The following is a 20219-nucleotide window of genomic DNA, read 5'->3' on the forward strand; positions in this document are numbered from 1 at the left end:
AACTTTTCTTTTCACCGTAATCATAATGCCTATACAGTTTTTTTCATTAACTCCATTTACTTACAATTGAATTGTATCCTGCTTAGTTTGTATTTCAACTTTTACATTATTAATTTGATTTTATTTGAATTTCGTTTTACCTTCGCCTGTAAAGCACTTCGAATAACCTCTGTGTGCAATGAGGCGCTACAGAAATAAACCTGCTCACTTGCTAATAAAGCAATCAACATCCCATCATGCTCAAGATCAGGATTCTCTGTATGCTGACTGCATACTAATCCATTTAAGTGCATGCATTTTATTTTGAAACTTGTCTGTCGCGACATCGAGGGCTCCTACAGTCGTATTTAGCTTTACTTTTTAAACAGCTCTCATCACATTAGGAGTGTTGACTGATGGTGTTATGGAAATTATTGGTAACGTGGCACTCTCCTGTGGCTGGACATTGTTAAAGGAAAAACCTAGCCAATAACACTGTAATGGTCTGGCTATGGGAGTATGATAATATTGCAAATGGAATGTTTAGTACTTATGGTTATGAAATCAATCAGGATCAGGACCCAGTTAGAGACTAAACCGGTGGGAACACACTTAACTGTATGTTTTATGTATCTTGACTGTTAGAAATGCATGACAGTGGTTATAAACTCCCCAAACTGCAACAAATATGTTTAGAATTAAATGCGTCCAGTGCTTCTTATCAAAGCTGATAGGAAAAATGTGCTCAGGCAGGTTGGAGGGTGGATGTAAAGTTTACATTTCTCTGTGAGTTTGTGCAGAACACTAGGTGTCATTGTTTAGACATGAAGTGATGTCGACACTCAGCATGTGAAGAAAATAAAGTATGATATTTATTTATTGCTGCCACCTTTATGCACTCTGAGCTTTCAACTTTACTGAATCATGTTCAAGAACTTATAAACATTGTCAGAAAAAGGGTTTATATTCTGCACTTTAGTAAAAGTCACAATACAGCAATATAAAAATACTTCTTTACAAGTAAAAGTTCTGCATGAAAAATCCTGTAAAAGTGAGTATTTGCAACTAAATGTAGTTAAAGTAAAAGTACTGCCTTTTTTTTATAAAAGGCATCATTATATTATTAATAGTGAAGCATCCGTGTGTCAGCAGCATGTGACTGTTGTAGCTGCTGCAGTCAGAGTTGGTTTGAAATACTTTAAATACTGTTTTGCATACAGGGAAAGTAGATGCAACTTTGATTTTTGGGAAAAAATTGTTTCATGTGAATATTTCTGGAAATGAAACCATGAGAGAAGCTTAGAGGGAAGCTGTTAAAAAATAAACACATCTGTTATGTCAGTCTGAAAAGGGTGAAGGTTGAAGAACACTTATCTTTACCAATATGTTGTATTTTAGGATGTTTTATCATCTTCTCTGAACAAGCAACACTGTAAAATAAATGTAGTGGAAGAGAAAGTACATTTCCACTGAAGTGTTGCGGAGTTGAAATATTAAGTGGCCTAAAATGAAGATACTCAAGTACAAGTACCTCAATGTTGCACACAAGTACAAGAAATGTACTTTGATACTTTCCACCAGTGCTTACAAACATATTAAATTACTTTAAAATGTACTATATTAAGAGGGTGTGTTTGAAGATTCTTCACATGTTTTGTTACTGACACCAAGCTGTCAGTCTTTACATCCAATTCTCTCACCTTCACACAGTAACCTTTGTTAAAAAAAAAAAAAAAAAAAAAAAAAAAAAAAACACGCTTTGGAATTTTCCTGACAAATCCCCATAAACAGGAGTACAAACAAACTATAACTATAAACTATAATGTAGCTTATTTGTAATACTGCAAGGGTGAATATTACAGTCCAGACACAAACGTAGACCCCATTTAATCTTTTTTAAAATTTTATTTACACAGCAAAGTTACAATCGTCAGCTTTAAAATTTCTAAAAAGAAAAAAATAATGTAGAAAACATGTTCCTTCCAATTTAAATATTTAATCTGATAGTTTATGCAAAGTTAATATGTATTCTCAATCCACTAAGTACATGACCTGAGTATTTGTGGATGTCGAGGATAACAAATGAAACAAAATTAATGTTATTTTAGCGTCCAGAGGTAGGCAAGGGACTTTCATGTCAGAACACTTTAGTTAATTATCATAATAAGGCTACACACAGTGCCTCAAACAAAAAAGCAATCATTTAAAAACTTTCCAATTCATTTACGTGTATTGTATCACAGCTGACGTGTTTGTCTCAACAGGTTTATGTCTCAGACAAAAGTAGCAGATAAACTGTGGATGCAATAATACCAGATACGCTAAAGCACCTAAAACACAAATGCTACAAATAAAGTAAACTTTCTAGTTAATGTTAGGAGGCTCAGGGACCACTACTCTTCACTGATGAGCTGATCTAAATCACAAATATAAAAACACATCTGTTATTTACAGAAAGAAAAACTAAAAAAAAAACTCTAATAGAAAAAGAATCTTGTACAAGAGATCTAGAGTTTTGTGTAAAAAAGGCAAAAATGAAACACCTCTCTCAACACTGAGCTGTGATAGATATGATAAGAAAGGTGCACTGGCGGAAATTAAGGTGTTGGGTCAGTAAATGTAATAAAAGCACAGAAAATTGTGTCCGCGAAGCTTGTGCAGTGCTAAATGGATTTATATGTCAAGATTTTTTTTTCATTTACCAGTACTGGGGGTTTCTGATAAGTTCATACATGGATGCACCATTTATAGTTCTGTTAGAAGACTAAAATGAAAAGCACACAGAAACACTCAATTCGATCTTAAGTGAAAAAATGTTTGAGGCTAAAATGGGTCAATTAGTCACAAATCATTCCATTAATAAAAAAACTATCAATATACAAAAGAGATGTCATTACCGATCCGTAGTAAATGATTCCCTATAAATCTCATCTGCTGACACGTCTGCGACGCCACAGTGGACAGGTCAGGTCAATCACATTCTACAAAAACTGCAACTTTGAAACCTAAAATCTTCAAGAAAAATCACACACAGAGAAACCAAAATGTTGTCTGTAGCGACTGCTGCCGGCAGACTATACCACAAACGATGACTTCTGTTTGAAATCCCCCTAAGAAACAAACACATCAAACACCATAATCAGAAGAGTGATTTTTCAGCTTCATCTCTTTCAACAAAGAGAAAACAGTCAGTTATGTTCAGTCCTTAACAAACCAAACATATCTGACTGTAACATGTGCAGCATCTCTTGGAATAAAAACAATGTGTAGATTTAAAACAGGGGCAGCATCATACTTACATCCTCCTCCTCATCACCACCACCATATGATGATGGAGGCTGGTAGACCACGTTAGGCCTTGGTTTGCTGCAGGGAGAATTAAAAAACATGTTGAGACTCACAGAGATTTAAGACTAGTTTATATATGTACACGTACTTTAAAAAGGAAACGGAATGAAATTAAACTAGACAGTATATGAAAGAAAATCCTCTCACCTTTCACTCTTCTCTGCAATGGCAAGAAAAAAAAAACAAAGTCAGCAGGATAAATACTTGGTACGAGTTAAGAATAGGGGTTGATTGATAACATTTTTTCAGGATACTGATTATTTGTAATCAAGGAGTCAAATATTCCGTTGCAGCAAAAATCTATATCTTGGTGTCAAAATTTACAATAACACAACCTGTTGACTAGCTAGCCTGTTAGCAGATGGTAGCACAATTAATTTCCTGGTGCACAGACATCAATGTTACTCAAAGATATAACCATTATGCCTTAGTGTAACTTGGATACTCATTTAAACAGATCACAAGACAAGAGCAGCACTTCTGAAAGTCCGGATCTCTGTCCGGATCTGAACCGACCCCAAACCTCTTGCTATAAATACATCACGAAGTATAATGTTTCCCATTTTGAAATAAATTCTGTATTGGTCAGTACACTGAATATACAGTGTAGTTAGATATTTTTCAGTGCCATCCTGTTGCTTAATGAATGTGGCTTAAATTTTTTTTATCCCCCCATCCTTGACGCTGTAATGAAGTTGATACGAGCCGTTACACCAAACAATTTACTATCAGCTTCTAAATCGCATATACAGAATGCATCTCATTCTTGTAGTAAATCATTTCTATAACTAAGTTCGATGTAGAGTCATAAATAAATTGGGTATCACAGTCTGAGCCACGTCTGCCTCAGTTTCATGCCGTCCCAATCACAAGTGATGTGATGTTTGTGGTGTAATCACAAGGTCAGGGCTCACACTGCTGCAACTGATTGCAGGCTAACAGGCAATTTCTCCCACTAGGCTCGAATGTATTTTAAGCATCTTGACTGTCTTAAACTTGAATGCAAGTTTCTCAAAAGTTAAGCGAGTTAAATAAAGGTTGTTTAGTTGTTCCTAATCGTTCCGGACCTCTCACCTTGAATAAAAATCAGATGCGACCCTTTGACTGATAAGCTTGAAAACTCCAGGTGCAGAATATTGTGATGTTTGTTAAAAATTTGGAAACATTTGCCTTTGACACACAACTCTGCTCGCTCACTGGAACTGTTCCAGTCTGCAGATGCTTTCCTCTGTGCCTGATTGTGGTAAAGTAGCCTTTGGCACTAAAAGGCTATTACTTCTGACATGTAGCCAGTAAGGGAGAGGGGGACATTGCTCAAGACCACAGAGTGCTGACTACTGATAGAGAACAGCATCTGAGCCAAAGCAGCACATTTTGAACTCATTTATTTTTATCAGAAATTGCTTTTTTTTTTTTTTAAAAAAGGGGATAATCAGAAAAATGCAGAATATTGGATCCTTTAATCATCCATTATCTATACACCTCTTAATCCTCATTAGGATCCTGGGCAGGTCACTAGTCTATCACAGGGCTACACATAAAGAAAATAAATCACACTCACATTCACACCTACAGGCAATTTAGAATTATCCATTTACTTCAGCATGTTTTTGAACTGTAGGAGGAAGCTGGAGTACCTGGAGAAAACCTATGCATGCACAGGGAGAACATGCAAACTCCATGCAGAAAGATCCCACGCTGGGACATGAACTGAGGATCTTCTAGCTGTAAGGAGACAGTGCTAACCACTGTGCAACCCATCCTTTCATCAGTAAACCCCTAATTACAAAATATGCAACAGTCTGCCCTTCTTAAGTTCTCATGGGTTTAATGCATCAATGACAATTCCTTTCCTTTCCACTCGACCTGGCAGCACCATCACCAGCTATCTCTTCTTCCTTTACCACTGCCTGGGTCTGGACTTTGTGCAGCATAAGATGTAGATTTCTTTTTCCAGCTTGATTATGATGAACTTAAAGCTCACTATTCACAGATCAATATCAGAATATTGATGAGGACAGGAGGATAAATGCTAGGATTCAGGTATAAAGCAGAAAACTCACTGGGCAGATATCCTTTCTTGTTGGCATACCAAATGCCAAATACCAGTAGGGCCACAAGCAGCAGAGCCACTATTACGCCAGCAACAATTCCTCCAGTGTTCAGGTCACCTTGAGAAAAAAAAAATGCATTTTGAGGTTAATTAGCTGCATTATACACAAATATCATGCTGAGGTAAACTAGTACATATCCATATACTCAGATGAACTCATTTGATGCGACCATTTCAGTTTAGCACTTCACTGACTTTTACTTCATTTCATTCTGTCAGATTTTTAAAAAGTTCTGCCTGAAATGAACATGAACAGCACTTACGAACTTCCATTTTCACAGCTTTGCAGCGTTGAGCAGGACCAGCGTTGTTGACAGCCTCACAGAAGTACTGACCCGAGTCCATCTTGGATGCACGAGGAAACTCCTGTACCCCGACAGAAAATACTTGAATTTTAGGTGCATTACAAAATGACCAGTATAAATGATGCAGAGTAATGAGTTGCTGCTGACCAGTTTGCCACTTGCTGCATTCATTTTGTAGGTGAAATTTCTGAAGGCAGCAAGTGAGGTGGGATCAGTGGGCAGAAGGGTGCCATCTTTGTACCACTGGTATGTGGGAGGAGGCGAACCGTCGGCATCGTAGCAGGACAGGACGGCCGTCTTGCCTGTCGTAATTGTTGTGGGGATCCGACACAAGGGCGGCGATGGAGGCACTGCAGGACAAAATGTAAATCTGGATCACTTCTTTACAAGAACACAAAGCCTCCATTACAATACATTAACATAAGGCAGCAACTTGTACATTTAATTAGTAGTTATTTGATGGTTGGTGGATGAATCTTGGTGGATTATAAATGTGTCATCAGAAAGTTGCTCGCAGAAGATTCTTACCCAGAACAGTCAGCCTCACTGTGCTTTCCCCAAACTGATTATTGGCATTAGACACCTCACAGCTGTACTCTCCATTGTCCTTACGAGTCACCTTGGAAAATCTCAGATTACTGCCGCTGAACAGTGTCACGCGGCTGGCGTACGGCTCTGTGGAAGAGTTGCAGCATTGCATGATTGCCACAAAGCACTGAGTGAAAGCCAAATCTATACAGACCTCTGAATGTGTTCTTTAGGAACAGAAAATGTTTCATTCTGAATCTGCATAATGAAACACACAATGACGTGCATTCACCCATTCCCCACTGACTAGTTGACAATTTGAATTTGTGGCAGCCATCATATTTTTTTGCTTGTCGTCAATAGGTATTTATCAACAAAAACTCTGCAAAATACATTTTAAAAATATATTTTATTTCACACAATATGAGTCAATCATTTTGTAAGAAATTGTATGAAAATGGTATGAAGGCTGGAAACCAGCTGAGTTATGTAGGAGTGTTTTGAAATTCAGACTAGTGGAACTTAGAACAAGTTTGTTTGGGAATTGGACACATACTGTGTGGGCTAACCCAACTTTCTAAACTTTCATTAAAATTTGGATAAAATGTTAAATAAAGACAAGCAACGATAACAAAGACAACAAAAAAAATGTCAGTCTACTTACGTGTTAGTTTCCCATCATAAACCACATACACCTGTGAGCCTTTTGTATCTTTAAATTTCCATTCAAGTCTGGCATTGGAACCGAAGTCTGCTGAATATTGGCATGTGAGGTCAGTCCCTAAAAAACAGAATTAGTAGAGTTCACATCGGTACATAATGAAAGATTTAATACTGAGCATGAAATAAGCAGGAATTAACAAATATAACTGTAAGTGTTTGCAAATAACCTAATGAAAACAACTGCATGTAGACTTTCCTGAATTAAAAAAATTTTGATTTTTATTACCCTGTGTTTGTTTTTTTGTGTATATTAACTAAGCTGTATTAAATTTGCATTAAGAGGTCACAGGTCAACAAGAGACCCCATACAGACGCAGAGGTGCAATAACATGCACCACTGTAATAGATACATTTCGGCTACAGTATATTTCATGGATGTTAAATGGAGGTTTTTGATGGTTAAGACGACATGCAGCGAGTTCAAATTTCTCTTTCCTGTAGCACACATCTAGACAAGTCTCTTTCACTGCAAGTCTTAAGATGCCTGTAAACATCAGTTTTAAACAAAAGTCATCAAACTGAATTAAAGAAAATGAGTAGGACAACTACACAACAATCATCTCCTATTTAGCAGAATATATACACTGATCAGCCACAGCATTATGACCACTGACAGGTGAAGTGAATAACATTGAATATCTTGTTATAATGCAATGTTCTGCTGGGAAACCTTGAGTCCTGGCATTCATGTGGATGTTTGACATGCACCACCCACCTAAACATTGCAGGACAACAACCCCCAACCCCCAAACCACCCACACACCCCCATGGCAACAGCAGTCCTTCATGCCAGTTGTCACCCTCAGCAGGACAAAGCACCCTGACACACTGCAAAAACTGTTTTAGCAGCATAAAGGGAACCAACACAATATTAGGCAGGTGGTCATAATGTTGTGCCTGATCGGTGTATAACTGAGTGAAGGAAAACTTTATCTTGTTTTTTCATTTCTTCTTGAAAACTTTGTGTGATTTTAAGGGGCAGTGAGATCATACAACTGATATGACACAGAGGTGGAGCCCAGAGGTGACCACAGAAACCATCGATTAAAGTCTGGTCACTCCACGCAAACAATAGCGAAACTGTTACAGAGCAACACACGTACTCATAAAACTGGAATTAGTTCCAATAACTACTGTTTTTCTGGAAAACACTTTTTGGAAGAACCATTTCTCTTGCTGTTTTCATTCAGATGGATTTTAACAGTTTATCTGCCCCCTTTAACCACATACAATTAGTTCAACTGGTAGCTTTGACCAACCAGAATTTTTTTTAAATCTGATTTTGTAGTAATTAAAAGATTTCACATTATTGTCACCGAGGAGTGTATAGTCAGTGTAAATATTATTCTGCCTTTATTCTGTAAATAAAGAAAAAAGAGAGACATTGTGGTGCTCTTGTAAAAGTCATCTGACTCTCCTTAAACATTTAAATGACTTTTCATGTTTGTAGGACTCACCTTCATTCTCTTTCACACGTACATCTGTTTGTGTAGTGACTGTAAAGCCGCTGACACCTAGACAAACAAAGATTCAAATAAAAAAGTAATTAGACTTAAGGCAACTTAAGTGACAGACATGCATCTTCATAATTTTAAAAAGGTTCCAAGTCTAAATTTTCACTGTGTTTAAGCACAACAATGCTTTTGGCCAGTATAGATATGACTGTTAAGTCAGTGACTGCATAGTTTTCTCTACAGCAGCAGAACTCATCCAAAGTAGACTTATGAGTACACTCATATTCTGCAAAATCAACTATGAAAAAATGAATAACAGAATTTATAAAGAGACAAGATTAAAGACATATGAGTGATTTACAAGTGGGAAAACTGTGGTCTATCATGAACTCCTACATTCCAAACAGGAATTTAGTACGTGGCTTATAAACAGCTGGCAGCGTCTATTTTTGATCTCCCAAATATGAAGTTAAGACTTCATAAGAAGCAACATGAAAGCACTCTTTGATGTAATATTTATCAACAGACAGCAAGATTAAGCAACAGATATTAGATTTAGGCTGACTTTATTAATCCCCAGAGGGAAATTCATTTGATACAGCAGCATGGATATTTAACAAAGGGGTAAACAATGAGACAACACAGAATGTTAGGGTTGGGTATAAAGTAAAGGTAAAATAAGATAAAATAAAAATATAGAAAATATAATATAGAAAAAGGCAGATATAAAGGCTGAGATGAGTGTAGATGCAGATTAGCATCAGTTCTAAACTTATCAACAGGAAACAACATCTGAACACAGTGTTCTACTTCAGCTGCCTTGAAAATAGGAGTTTTGTGTACTCCTCATTTACATGGAAGACAGGTTTAGGTCAGGAGATGACACATGGGAGTAAGGAGGAGGCAATATAAAGTGGAATTCCAAACCTGAGTATCTGAGTGCGCTGTCTAAGAAACCAGCCTACCTAAATAATAAAAGCAGCTGTTCTGATAATCTGTTTCACATCATTTTCATAGGAAAAAACCCTCAGTTTCAGTGTCTATAATGAGACTGTTTTCTGGATTTCTTTGTCTGTTTGTATGTAAAATCTGTAATACTAATTCTGGTTTTGGGCTGTTAGTTGGATAAAACTATCGATCTGAACAATCCAATGCATCTATTGAGAAATTGCCAAGGGTATTTGTTAAATTTTTCTGGATTATTTGTAGACTAAATTGTAAAAAAAAAAAAAAAAAAAAAAAAAAAAAAAATCTATGTCGAATTAAAAGATACAAAAAGGTCATCATCGTCAGGAATAATTCACAGGCTGACTTTGCCGAACACTGTGAGCATGTTCAGAAGCTTTTAGGGCGTGGACAAGAAAAAAGAAGATGTGGTTCATTCCTGTGTGCTGAGCCAGAAAGCTTCCGGTGAAACTGTCAACAGTCTGGTTGAAACTGGGTCTTTTAAGGCAGAACTGTGCTACTACAGAGAAACAGGCAACTTAAATCAGTAATGCAGGCAGGCACAGGCCCTTCTATCACTCCTTACGCTCATCTATTGCACAGCTTTACTGTAAATTACACAACTGCTATTATATTAAGCACTGGGAGTTACATTATTTAACTACTGCCTCCCTGCAGAGCCCTTACAGACACAAAACAGCTTCAACTACAGGGAAATACAGCAACAGTCAGTTAATTATTAACTGTGTGCAGATCATTCATTGTCCACCTCACGCTATTTACTTCAAAATGACAATATAAACAAAGCAGGACTTTAAATATATGCGCATGCTACTATAATGCTTACATCAATAACTCAAAGTCACATGAGGTATTTTCATTGCAGACACTTTAATGACAGACTTCCTTAAAGTCTGCAGGTGTTTTTCACAGGTAGTCTCAGCTGAGATAAGGCAGTACAATCAGTTTTGGTTTGGTGGGGAGATAAGACTCCAGTGTAAAATGAAACCTGAGCCCTTTGTGACTTCCTTGTTTGCATACTTTGTGAGTTTCAGCTTTTGAATGGTGACTAACTTCCAGGGTAAATCACTGGAAATACAGACTAGAGAGCCTGTGGACACTCACTTTAAATATAGCAGCAAATTTGCTTGTTCATTGTAGTAAGATTTGAAGAGGCATGTCAGTAAGCTGCTGCTCAGTGTCCCATAATACATCAGGTATGCAGCGGTACTACAGTAAAGAGAAACAGTAACCAGCCTGGAATGCAGCTGAAATAATTATTACTTTATCCAGAAACATGAGGTCCACCAACCGGTCCAACTACTCTGTGTGTGGCCTGCAAACACTATGTATGTGTCAGATGGCACAATGCCGTGTGATTTCCATGCTAGATTTCTTCTTGATGAGGAGTAAATCCCTTAATTTGCAGTTACGCAACAGAAAAAAATAGTATCAGAACCAACCTGAAAAGCACAAACTTTGTTTATTATACTGCGTTATGATTCTTGTGAATGAATTAGCATCACACTTTAGTCATCATTAACTCATTTATATGTAATATAAACAGCATGTCTGGTTGGGAGTGTTTGTGTTGCTTTCATGTACTGAGTTTTCAAAAAAATATTGAAATCATTTATCACAACAGTATACATATTTTCAGACTCATCTTGGAACTTTTGAGTGTCATCACAGGGCTTGTAGCTTTGTCAGAATTATGAATTTTAAGTGTAGCTTCAACAATAATTACATAATTGATCAGCTGTTAAAACTATTGGCCTACAGTTTGGTCCAAATTCTGAGCTTCTTAATGTGAATATCTTCTGGTTTTCTTTATCTTGTAATGATTATCCACTAGGTTATAGACAAAACAAGATATTTGAGGACAGCTGTTAAGGGAGCTTTGGGGATCACTGATCAACATTTTAGACCATTTTTTTCAAAACAAGAACTAATCGAAGAATCAAGCAAGTAATAACAATTATCAATCGACAATGATAATAACTGTTAATTGCAGCTTTACTGTTCTGTACACATACACATGAAATCAACTGAAGTATTTGCAACTATTCTGGTGCTCAAAAAAGACAATTATGACCTCAATGAACTGCTTTACTAGTTTTTTATGTTACAATATTATAGCAAAAGTAATACATTATGCTTTATTGGTAGATAAAGGAACAATACCTGTTTGTAAAACAGGAAGAGCTGATACCTGTGAGCTGCACATACAGGCCTACAGCAGGTAGCTGCTGCTGTTCTCAATGCTCAGGGTGTTGTATCTAACTATAAATATACACGTATAATAGCTAGAATCCTGCGATTTGAATTTTACAAGTGAAAGAATCTTTTTTCATTGACACTAATATGAACTTTTAACCTCCTAAACTGACAAAAACATTAGACACTGAGCAGGCCAAACTTCAGGGTCAGGCCTGTAACTAGTTCAGGGATGATAAGTGTAACTGTTCGGTTTTAGTTAACATTCAGGGTCGAAATGTCTACTATTATCATTATTGTTGTGTCAAGCTGGTCAAAAATACACAGTTTAATCGTCGACTAGATATTTTTTTGGAACAATGCCACCACTACTCACCTGTTGCTGCGTAGGAGAACAACAGCACCGAAACGAAGCTGCTGCTGGTAAACATGTCGGTTTTCTGCTCCACCTTTGTTACCAGACGGTGTTTCTCTGTGATAATACTCCTGTAAAACAGCGGAAAAGGGACAAAAAAAATCTCCCTTGTGTCGAATAAACAGCCAAAGTCCACTAGTTTCGACGTTTCTACCTGCAGCGACCGTCTGCTCTCACCTGAGTGTCCGCCCCGGTGACGTCACACTCGTGGACTTCCCTCCCACCGGTTCCTATCAGGTGGAGGCACTGGAAGAACTGGTCTGACTGGAACACACTTATAGGAAGCACTGTATAAACAGACAGGTAAAGGTAACCACGCGATATTTGTCTTCTTCCTAACATCAGATGTTTGCCTGACGCCGATTTTTATATTCTGGTATTTTCTGGGTCAGAACTGATGAGAAAAAGCACTAGTGATGGGTCCGGCAACACCGATACACCGGCGCATGTGTCGGGCTCATAGAGCGAAATCCCGTGTCGGTGCGCGCATCGCTTTGAGAAAGTCACGCGACCGATACAGCTGCCGTTTCCTGTCACTGCGGCGCCAAACCGTTTATAAGAAAACGCGTCAGTCAACGGGATGCATCTCTGCCAAAAGTATCACAGATCTTTTGAAGCGCAGTTCTTCGCTCAAGCCATTATGGAGCCCGAAAGAAAAAGTAAGGTTTCCACCGTGCGGGACCGTTTTGATCTTATATCGGTAAATAAGGTATTTGTTTCATCCCGTCCTCTCAGTTTCCACCTGATCTATCAGAACTGAAATGCTGAATGTCAAGACCTCAGAAAAACTTATTTTTTTGATTAAAAATTTATTTTAAAAAAATGCCCTCCCTGCCTTAAAGACAAGTACATCAGCATCCTCACATTCACAACACTTTTACTTTGATTTTCACGTTCTGACACACACTCACATTATTTATTGACTGTATCTATAGGTATCAAAGATATTTTAAACTTAAATTAAGATATGAAATTATACAATATAAAATACAATAACTTATATTATTATCTCCTCTGCTCAGTCACTTCTAATAAGCTTTAAACTTTTTTCTTAGTTTCTTTTAAATAATAAACTATGGATATTTAAAAGGAAAGCTGAAATTTTTGAATTGTCCTCTTGGGGTGGACTCCAAAAGCGAGTCCATCCCCATAGACCCTCATGTTAAATGTCTGACTCTACAGTAGAAATTAACATGTTTAGAGCATGTTGCAAAAAGATGGTTTTGGTCTCTATAGTTTAGTTAATGGCAACTGTACAGGGTGTACATTTTTATATAACTTCCTTGTATAAATTGTATTAGGGCTTACATTTCTGCATCATTAAAGGCATGGCTACTTTGAGTTAGACAACTGGGTACATTCACAGGACAAACCAAGGCCTACGGACAATTCCATGGCTCCACTCATACTAGATCTTAGATTAACCGAGACTCAGGATGAGTCAGACACTGTGAAAATGGTGACGCCACACTGAGCTTTTAACTGCTGTTCAGGAAATCTGTATGTGATGCCATGTAGGGTTTGTCCATTTTTTAATACAGTCAGCAATGTGGAGCTTATTTTGAACATTTTGTATAGGTTTGATTATTTTCACAAAGGATTAATCAGCTGATTCTTTGGCCCATTGGTCTCCAAAAAAAAAGTGAAAATAGTGAGCAAGGCCCTTACAATTGCCCAGAGCCCAAAGTTACACAGCTGGTGCTGACCAACTAATAATCAGAAACTCAAAACTATTAGAAATATGTTTCAGTTATTACTGTAACTAAAAGGAAAAGTAGTAAACCTTCACATTTGTCAAGCTGGAACTACAGAATGTGTCTTTATAAAAAATACTTCAATAATCTTCAAAATAGGTGCCAATTAATTGCCTGTCAATCAGCTGATTGATTAATCAACTAACTGTTTCAGCTCTGCTTGTACAAACAGATGGGTACTTTTTTATTTTAAAAGTCTTCATATGATTTATGTGCAAAACTCATAATGTGTAAAGTAATTAGTAGCTAAAGTAGTAGCTGAGATGTTACTCAGTGAAGTAGAAGTAGAGGAAGATGAAAAAGTACCTCAAATTTGTCCTTCAGTAAAGTGCTTAATTAAACATATGCAGCCACTAAAGCCAAGCTACTAAAGTGAATTGATCACAAAGGCATGTTTTAGTTGGCTTCTGCAGTTAAAGGATATTTTTTAAGCTTGCAGCTGAAATATTTGCATTTTTTGTGATTATAAGCACCAATGCCATATGTCCTATTTCTTTTTGACCCTTTCTAGTGGAGCCTGATTTAACACATTGCTACCCTCTACAGGACATCAACAGCTCCTTCAATATTAAAGTAACTCCCGATATGCATGTATATGTATATGTATATGTATATATGTATGTATCATAATTCACCCTTAAACATGTATAACTGGATGGTAGTTCAGTGTAATGACAAACTTTCCCTATTATTTGTGTAGTTTCAGTTTATTTTATTTTCATTATACAGTACATAGTACAGCAGTGCTTTTCAGTGCATTTACATGATTGTGCTTTTGCTACACACCACCTACTCAACTATACACATAAGTAAAAATCCTTTACATTATCAGAGAAAACATTGCATCATAAAAAGCATAGTCAATGTAAATTTATAAATAGAAACATCACTGTGGCTCTGACTAAAACTACAGCTTCAGAAGGCATACTCAACAAGCCTCAGCCAAACATGGGTGTCTCAGGCACAAGTGAAAGGCAAAATAAAAAAAGAGTTTGTGTTTTGGTTTTCGTTCTAACGACAGTCGAGGGACCTTATACATCGTCACCTCAGAGTAGAATAGAATAGGAGAGAGACTTTATTGCTCGTGCATGCATTAGTGGTCAGTCAAAGTTTAGATTAAAACCCTGTCTGCTATCTTTGTTGCCTTCATCCAATTCTTATTGACAAGCACAACACACCGTTCCATTAGTGGACCTATGTGGTACAAGGTCGCCTCCATCTGCCCTCGTTATTTGGCAGTCAAGAAGAGACACAGGAGACAGATTTCATTAAGGCAAAATAGATTGCTTACGTTAAAGATTGATGAAACTCAGCAATAATTCACATTGCAGAGTGCAACGTTGCATAACTTTTGAGCTGGAAAGACTTCAGTCGTTAGATGGCATAGCAAAAGCAGCTTTCATCCTTCTTTAAAATCCCCCTTAACTGCCATCCTCACAGATAGCTCTTCTTCTCTTGGAAACAAGACTGGAGGCAAAAGCTTAATATCTTTCAGTGCACTGAATACAGTTGCTAAAGTTATTGATATTGATGTAGATATTAAATAGTACAGAATATAGACTCTTTATTTTAAGACTAAGTCACATTCATGCTTTTTACTCATCAACCTGTTAGATAAATCTGTTATTAATCTGGATCCAACAGATTTGTGCTGGTTACTTAGACGACTGTTAATATGTAAGAGTACTGTAGAGTACAAAGAGTAGGCTACGCAGTAGTATGTGTTTAGTATTGGGTGCATAATGCAGAGTATGCAGGCCTGTGACATATACTGTACGTACATCCACTTCAACTTATTGCACTTTGTGCATACACACAACTTCAGGAGCCAGTGTCCGTCGCCAGATGATCATGATTGCAGTGTTCACATATGCAGCAGTTTGGCGCCTTCTTCACAGCCAGTGAATTTCCAGCAGCGTGGGAAGTGTCATCAAGGTCAGCAGTAGGCCACTGCAGCTTTGTAATAGGACACTCCATGCTGAGCAGGGGAGGAGGAGCTCTGCAATAAGAAAAATAATGCAGGTTCAGAAGGAGGAGCATTTTGTTTGGCACCCCCAAATGGATTCTTTTCACAATAACCGGATGTGCACAGCTGGAGGAAACAAATGACCACGAGGACAAGCAGCTCACTTTTCTCGACCACTGAAGTTTTGGTCGCCGTGCCTCCGTCAGGCACTTTGATGTTGCAGGTGAAGTTGGACTTGCCCTTGGGCAGGTTTTTAAACAGCAGGCGGCAGACGTTGCCTGGAAAGATGCGAGCTCTGGCGCGGTGCTTGAAGGGGGCGTGCTGCTCCTCATCTGGGTCGGTGGTGTCCAAGAGTCTGTCGCGCTGCGTGTACTTGCAGAAGGGTTCTGGTGACTCAGGGGGGACGGAATATTTGCAGTCCATCCTGAGGTGATCCTCGTCTATGGAGCAGTAGGCCAACTGAATCACCTTCTGCGCTGACGCAAAGCCTGTGGACAGTACAGCACAAAGAGATGTGTGTGATCATCATCAGAAAGTTAGAAAAAAAATCCTCTTTTGTCTGTAGGTAGATTGTCTTACCAACAAGTAACATTGTGGTGAAGATGAAGATCCTCCCAAGTTTCCTGGAAAAATACAGATTAATCAATCAGTTATTAAACATCAGAAATGAGCAGCGAGGCTTTTCATTTTGCCGTCTTTGGATCTACATCATTGAGGTTCCAAACAGATAAAGCTGACTCTGCTGTAAAGGCTCAGATTTCACAGACACGAATACCACACTTCTGCAGAAAAGTCTGTGTACCACAATACAACAACTGATCAGCCCCACTGTTTACGCTGCAATAAGATGAACTGCAAACTTCACTGGTGAATTGCCAACACTGACGCATTTCTGTGCTTAACCTCTCTGGAGAACAAAGGCTGATTATTCCCCTCAGTGTGTTAAGAAAACACACAAAAGCAACATTTTGTTAGCTTGATGCAAGCCCCACTCTTGCCTTCATTCAAATATTTGCTCCAGTGCAGTGTTGAGCCAAATGTTCATGCAGGATAACAGAGTGACAGAAAGCCACCCTGAATAACACGACTCAGTATTTTACCGTAGCTTACATGCAACACATAATAGCACATAAATCAGTCTCACCTTCTGTGATGCATTTTGAGCCTTCCTCAGTGCTCTGCAGTGTGATGCCAGGGGTAGATACAGTAGAGGTCGGCTTATAGAAGAAACAGAGGAGAGAGGGAGGGGGACAGAGAAAGAGAGAGAGAGGGAGAGGAGGGAGAGAAAATGCTGCTCCAGTGGACTTTGGGGACATTTCTCAGTACTCTATAAGCTTTAGTATTGATTTCTATCTACTGCTTTTACCAGAGGACAGAGGATCACATGTCAGTACACAATACCTCCGATTCCATACTCAAAGATTCACATTGCTGACTGAGAAGGGGAAAAAAAAGGAAAATGTTGTGATGGGGGTTTGATTAGCTCAGACACTTCAGCAGCTGATCTACATTTCCCCATTCAGTGCAAGTACAATGTGTGTCAGCAGTTTCTCCAACCAACACAGATTATAGTGCATACATATTAAACACGCAGATGCTTAAATCCTCCTGATAGACTGAAGATCTATTACACTACATTTGCATCCGCATAATTAAAACACATGAAGTATTCTGCAAATAGATGTATCATTAATATAACCTTTAATACAAATACATTCATATGAATATGGTTTTTATACATGGGAGGTTAATTGCTGATTCTAAACTGCCTGTAGTTGTGGAGTATGAGCATGCATGGTTATCTATGTTGGTCCTGCAATGAACTAGTAACCTTTTCAAGGCATCCCAGTGCCAGCTGGAATACACCTCCTGCAAGATAAAGTGGGTTGAATTATTGCCATTCATACTACTAGGCTTCTATCTTGCATAAAAATGAGTAAAAGAATGCCTCAGCATTATCTGATAATGCACAATTAGAACATATCAACCCCTTAAATTAACATCAAGTGAAGAGATACAGAAAAAGCAGCATGATTTCTACTTTTTCTATATCCCATTTTGTCAAATATATAAATGGAGGTTTGTAAAGTAGTAATTTGAAAACTGAGGAGTTTCAGTGAAAAGCCTGGAAAAATGATCAGTCTAATCCAATTCTAAGCCTGAGAGATTAGCCCAGGCACACTTCTAATTAGTTTATTATCTGTCTCTTAACAGCAATATCACTGTAGAGTTGAATAAATATATATAATATGGCAGAGGGTTTATCTAAGCATTGAGTGCTGTGGCTATGTAAAATTATGCAACATTGTCTTATGCAGATGAAACCACGAGGAACAGCTGGGATTGCATCTTGTCAAATCCACTGAGCCACAGCCACAGTCTCCTCCATCTCCTCTGTATCCTCTTCACACTGCTCATCCATTTTGTCAAGGTCCTTCCTTCACAGCTGCTGAACAACTGCCATGCTGAAGCAGTCTCCCAGGACACTGACAGGAGTGTTGCAGAGGTCCCTGAAAGACACAAACAACAGCATGCAATGATAGCAGCACATATCAGCCAGACTACACTGTGTTTTATTTAGCATATTAACATCACGTATTCTCACGATTGTGTCTGGTTCTTTCCGAATATGAAAAGCAGAGAGGGGAGGTTGCAGTGATCCCTGCCAAAAGCATTCATTAGAGATTCTGTAGCTGTGATCCCTGCTGCTCCTCCACTGGAGGCTGCTGCTGATACACTGCAGATGAAACACGAGCCATCGCCTTTTCTTCTCCATTCATGTGCACTATATTGCGAGTATTTTGCTACTATCCTACTACTATCATACATGGCTATCACATTGCATCTAGTATTGATTCAGGAAAAAAATGATTTCATTTTACAAAAGCAATTAATCGATGTTTGTGTCTTCTTTTTCTGGTTTCTATCTTCCACTTGGTGAAACTGTTAACATTACTGTGCCTGATCTGACATGTTTTAGGGTGATTTCATCCTCCTGTACGATGCAGTAACTGGGACGCCCGCTCAGAGGCAGTTTTTCTGGCCCAGACTTGGCCAGACAGATGCGTATCTGATGTTAGTCAGTCAGGCCAAGACTGGCGAAAACCTGCAATGCATGCAAATGAGGGAGTGCCTGACATATAAAGTCTGCATAGATTGCACACATCTGTTACTTTTAATGCAAAATATTAGTCATATTTAGAAGCTACAATTTAAAGAAACAGGCATGTTGTGCATTTTTTTAAAAGCTGGAATGTTTTCTTTTTGATGAAGATTCATTCATTTTCTGCACTTAATTTGGTAATTGTGCTTTTATTTTGAAAGAAATGACAGCGTTCTGCAGCTGCTGACTGCAGCGTTTTCTGTCTGCAAAGTTAATGAAGGGCCTGATGGTCCACACGCTGTATAATTCAGGGAGGAACCCATTAACTAACATCACTAATCAAAAGCAGCACTAACACACTCAGAATGGACGATTGTTTGCATTATTATAATAGATAATGTAACTAATTTCATTTGTAAAATCTTATTTTATTACCTTATTAATTGCCTGCAAGAGCATGTGATTTCATTATGGCACTCTGCGTAGTCAGAAAAGCATTTGAAAGGCAGGACATTAATGTTTATGTTGCACAAATATCCAATAACATAATGTAATTAAATACAGCAGGACCACATTGTTGCAGTGAAGTCCCTCATTGGTCATTAATTAAACCCCCAAAACTCATCTCTGTGCATCAAAGTTACTTATTAGAAAGTTTTCCATGTAAGTAATCCCCTCCTGCCTCTCATTCTTCAAGAATATAGAGCTCTATGAAATTCCCACCTCTCTCTCCACCCATCCCTCCACACATGCTGCAGCTGGAGCACACCAGCTCACCCCTGACTCTGTTCAAACACTGTAAAACTGCTCTGTGCTACACAATGGAAAGTTGTAATATTGGAGTAATTCAGCCGCACATGTTCAATTCTGAAGAATACTGATACAGAAAGTCCCACAATGCAAGCTGACAGGATTGGCTTTTTATGTTTGTTACATATGGATCAGAGCCGCACAGTAGCTTGGTGGTTAGCACTGTCACCTTGCAGCTAGAAGATACCTGGTTTGTGTCCTGGTCTTCCCGGGATCTTTCTGCATGGGGTTTGCATGTTCTCTCTGTGCATGTGTCCACAGTCCAAAAACATGCTGAGGTTAATTGGTAACTCTAAAACTGTCCATAGGTGTGAATATGAGTGCCCTTGATTGTTTCTGTATGTAGCCCTGTGATAGACTGGCGACCTGTCCAGGGTTTCCTGCCTTCAGCCTAAGCCAGCTGGGATAGACTCCATCTCCCCGTGACCCTAGTGAGGATTTAGCGGTGTAAAGATGATGGATGGGTGGACATATGGATCTGAATCTGTGTTTTCATCATCAGTTTGCTGCAGTTTCAGTTTGAAATGATCCAGTACAGTGTTTACTGCTTATTCTGCTC

At 38.3% G+C, this 20219-nt stretch overlaps 1 protein-coding gene across 1 annotated transcript; it reads right to left on the minus strand.

The window, feature by feature from the left end:
* Window positions 1-1864: 1864 nt before the first annotated feature.
* Window positions 1865-12232, minus strand: f11r.1 (F11 receptor, tandem duplicate 1). The gene is made up of 10 exons (XM_035952812.2): window positions 11989-12232; window positions 8454-8510; window positions 6938-7054; window positions 6274-6420; window positions 5893-6095; window positions 5704-5806; window positions 5391-5498; window positions 3475-3487; window positions 3279-3345; window positions 1865-3089 (listed from the first exon to the last, which is right to left on the minus strand). Exons 1-10 carry the CDS (start codon window positions 12041-12043, stop codon window positions 3054-3056), a joined length of 906 nt encoding a protein of 301 aa, XP_035808705.2. The 5' UTR covers window positions 12044-12232; the 3' UTR covers window positions 1865-3053.
* Window positions 12233-20219: the final 7987 nt, after the last annotated feature.

This window comes from Amphiprion ocellaris, chromosome 14 (genome assembly GCF_022539595.1).
Source record: "Amphiprion ocellaris isolate individual 3 ecotype Okinawa chromosome 14, ASM2253959v1, whole genome shotgun sequence".
In the NCBI taxonomy this organism is placed as follows: Eukaryota; Metazoa; Chordata; class Actinopteri; family Pomacentridae; genus Amphiprion; species Amphiprion ocellaris.

Coding starts and splice junctions, on each gene's coding strand:
- f11r.1 (XM_035952812.2), bottom strand. CDS start 12,043: ATGTTTACCAGCAGCAGCTTCGTTTCGGTGCTGTTGTTCTCCTACGCA. Junction 5,807..5,892: donor ATGCAGCAAGTGGCAAACTG/GTCAGCAGCAAC, acceptor GTCGGGGTACAG/GAGTTTCCTCGTGCATCCAA. Junction 5,499..5,703: donor AGCTGTGAAAATGGAAGTTC/GTAAGTGCTGTT, acceptor TTTTTTCTCAAG/GTGACCTGAACACTGGAGGA.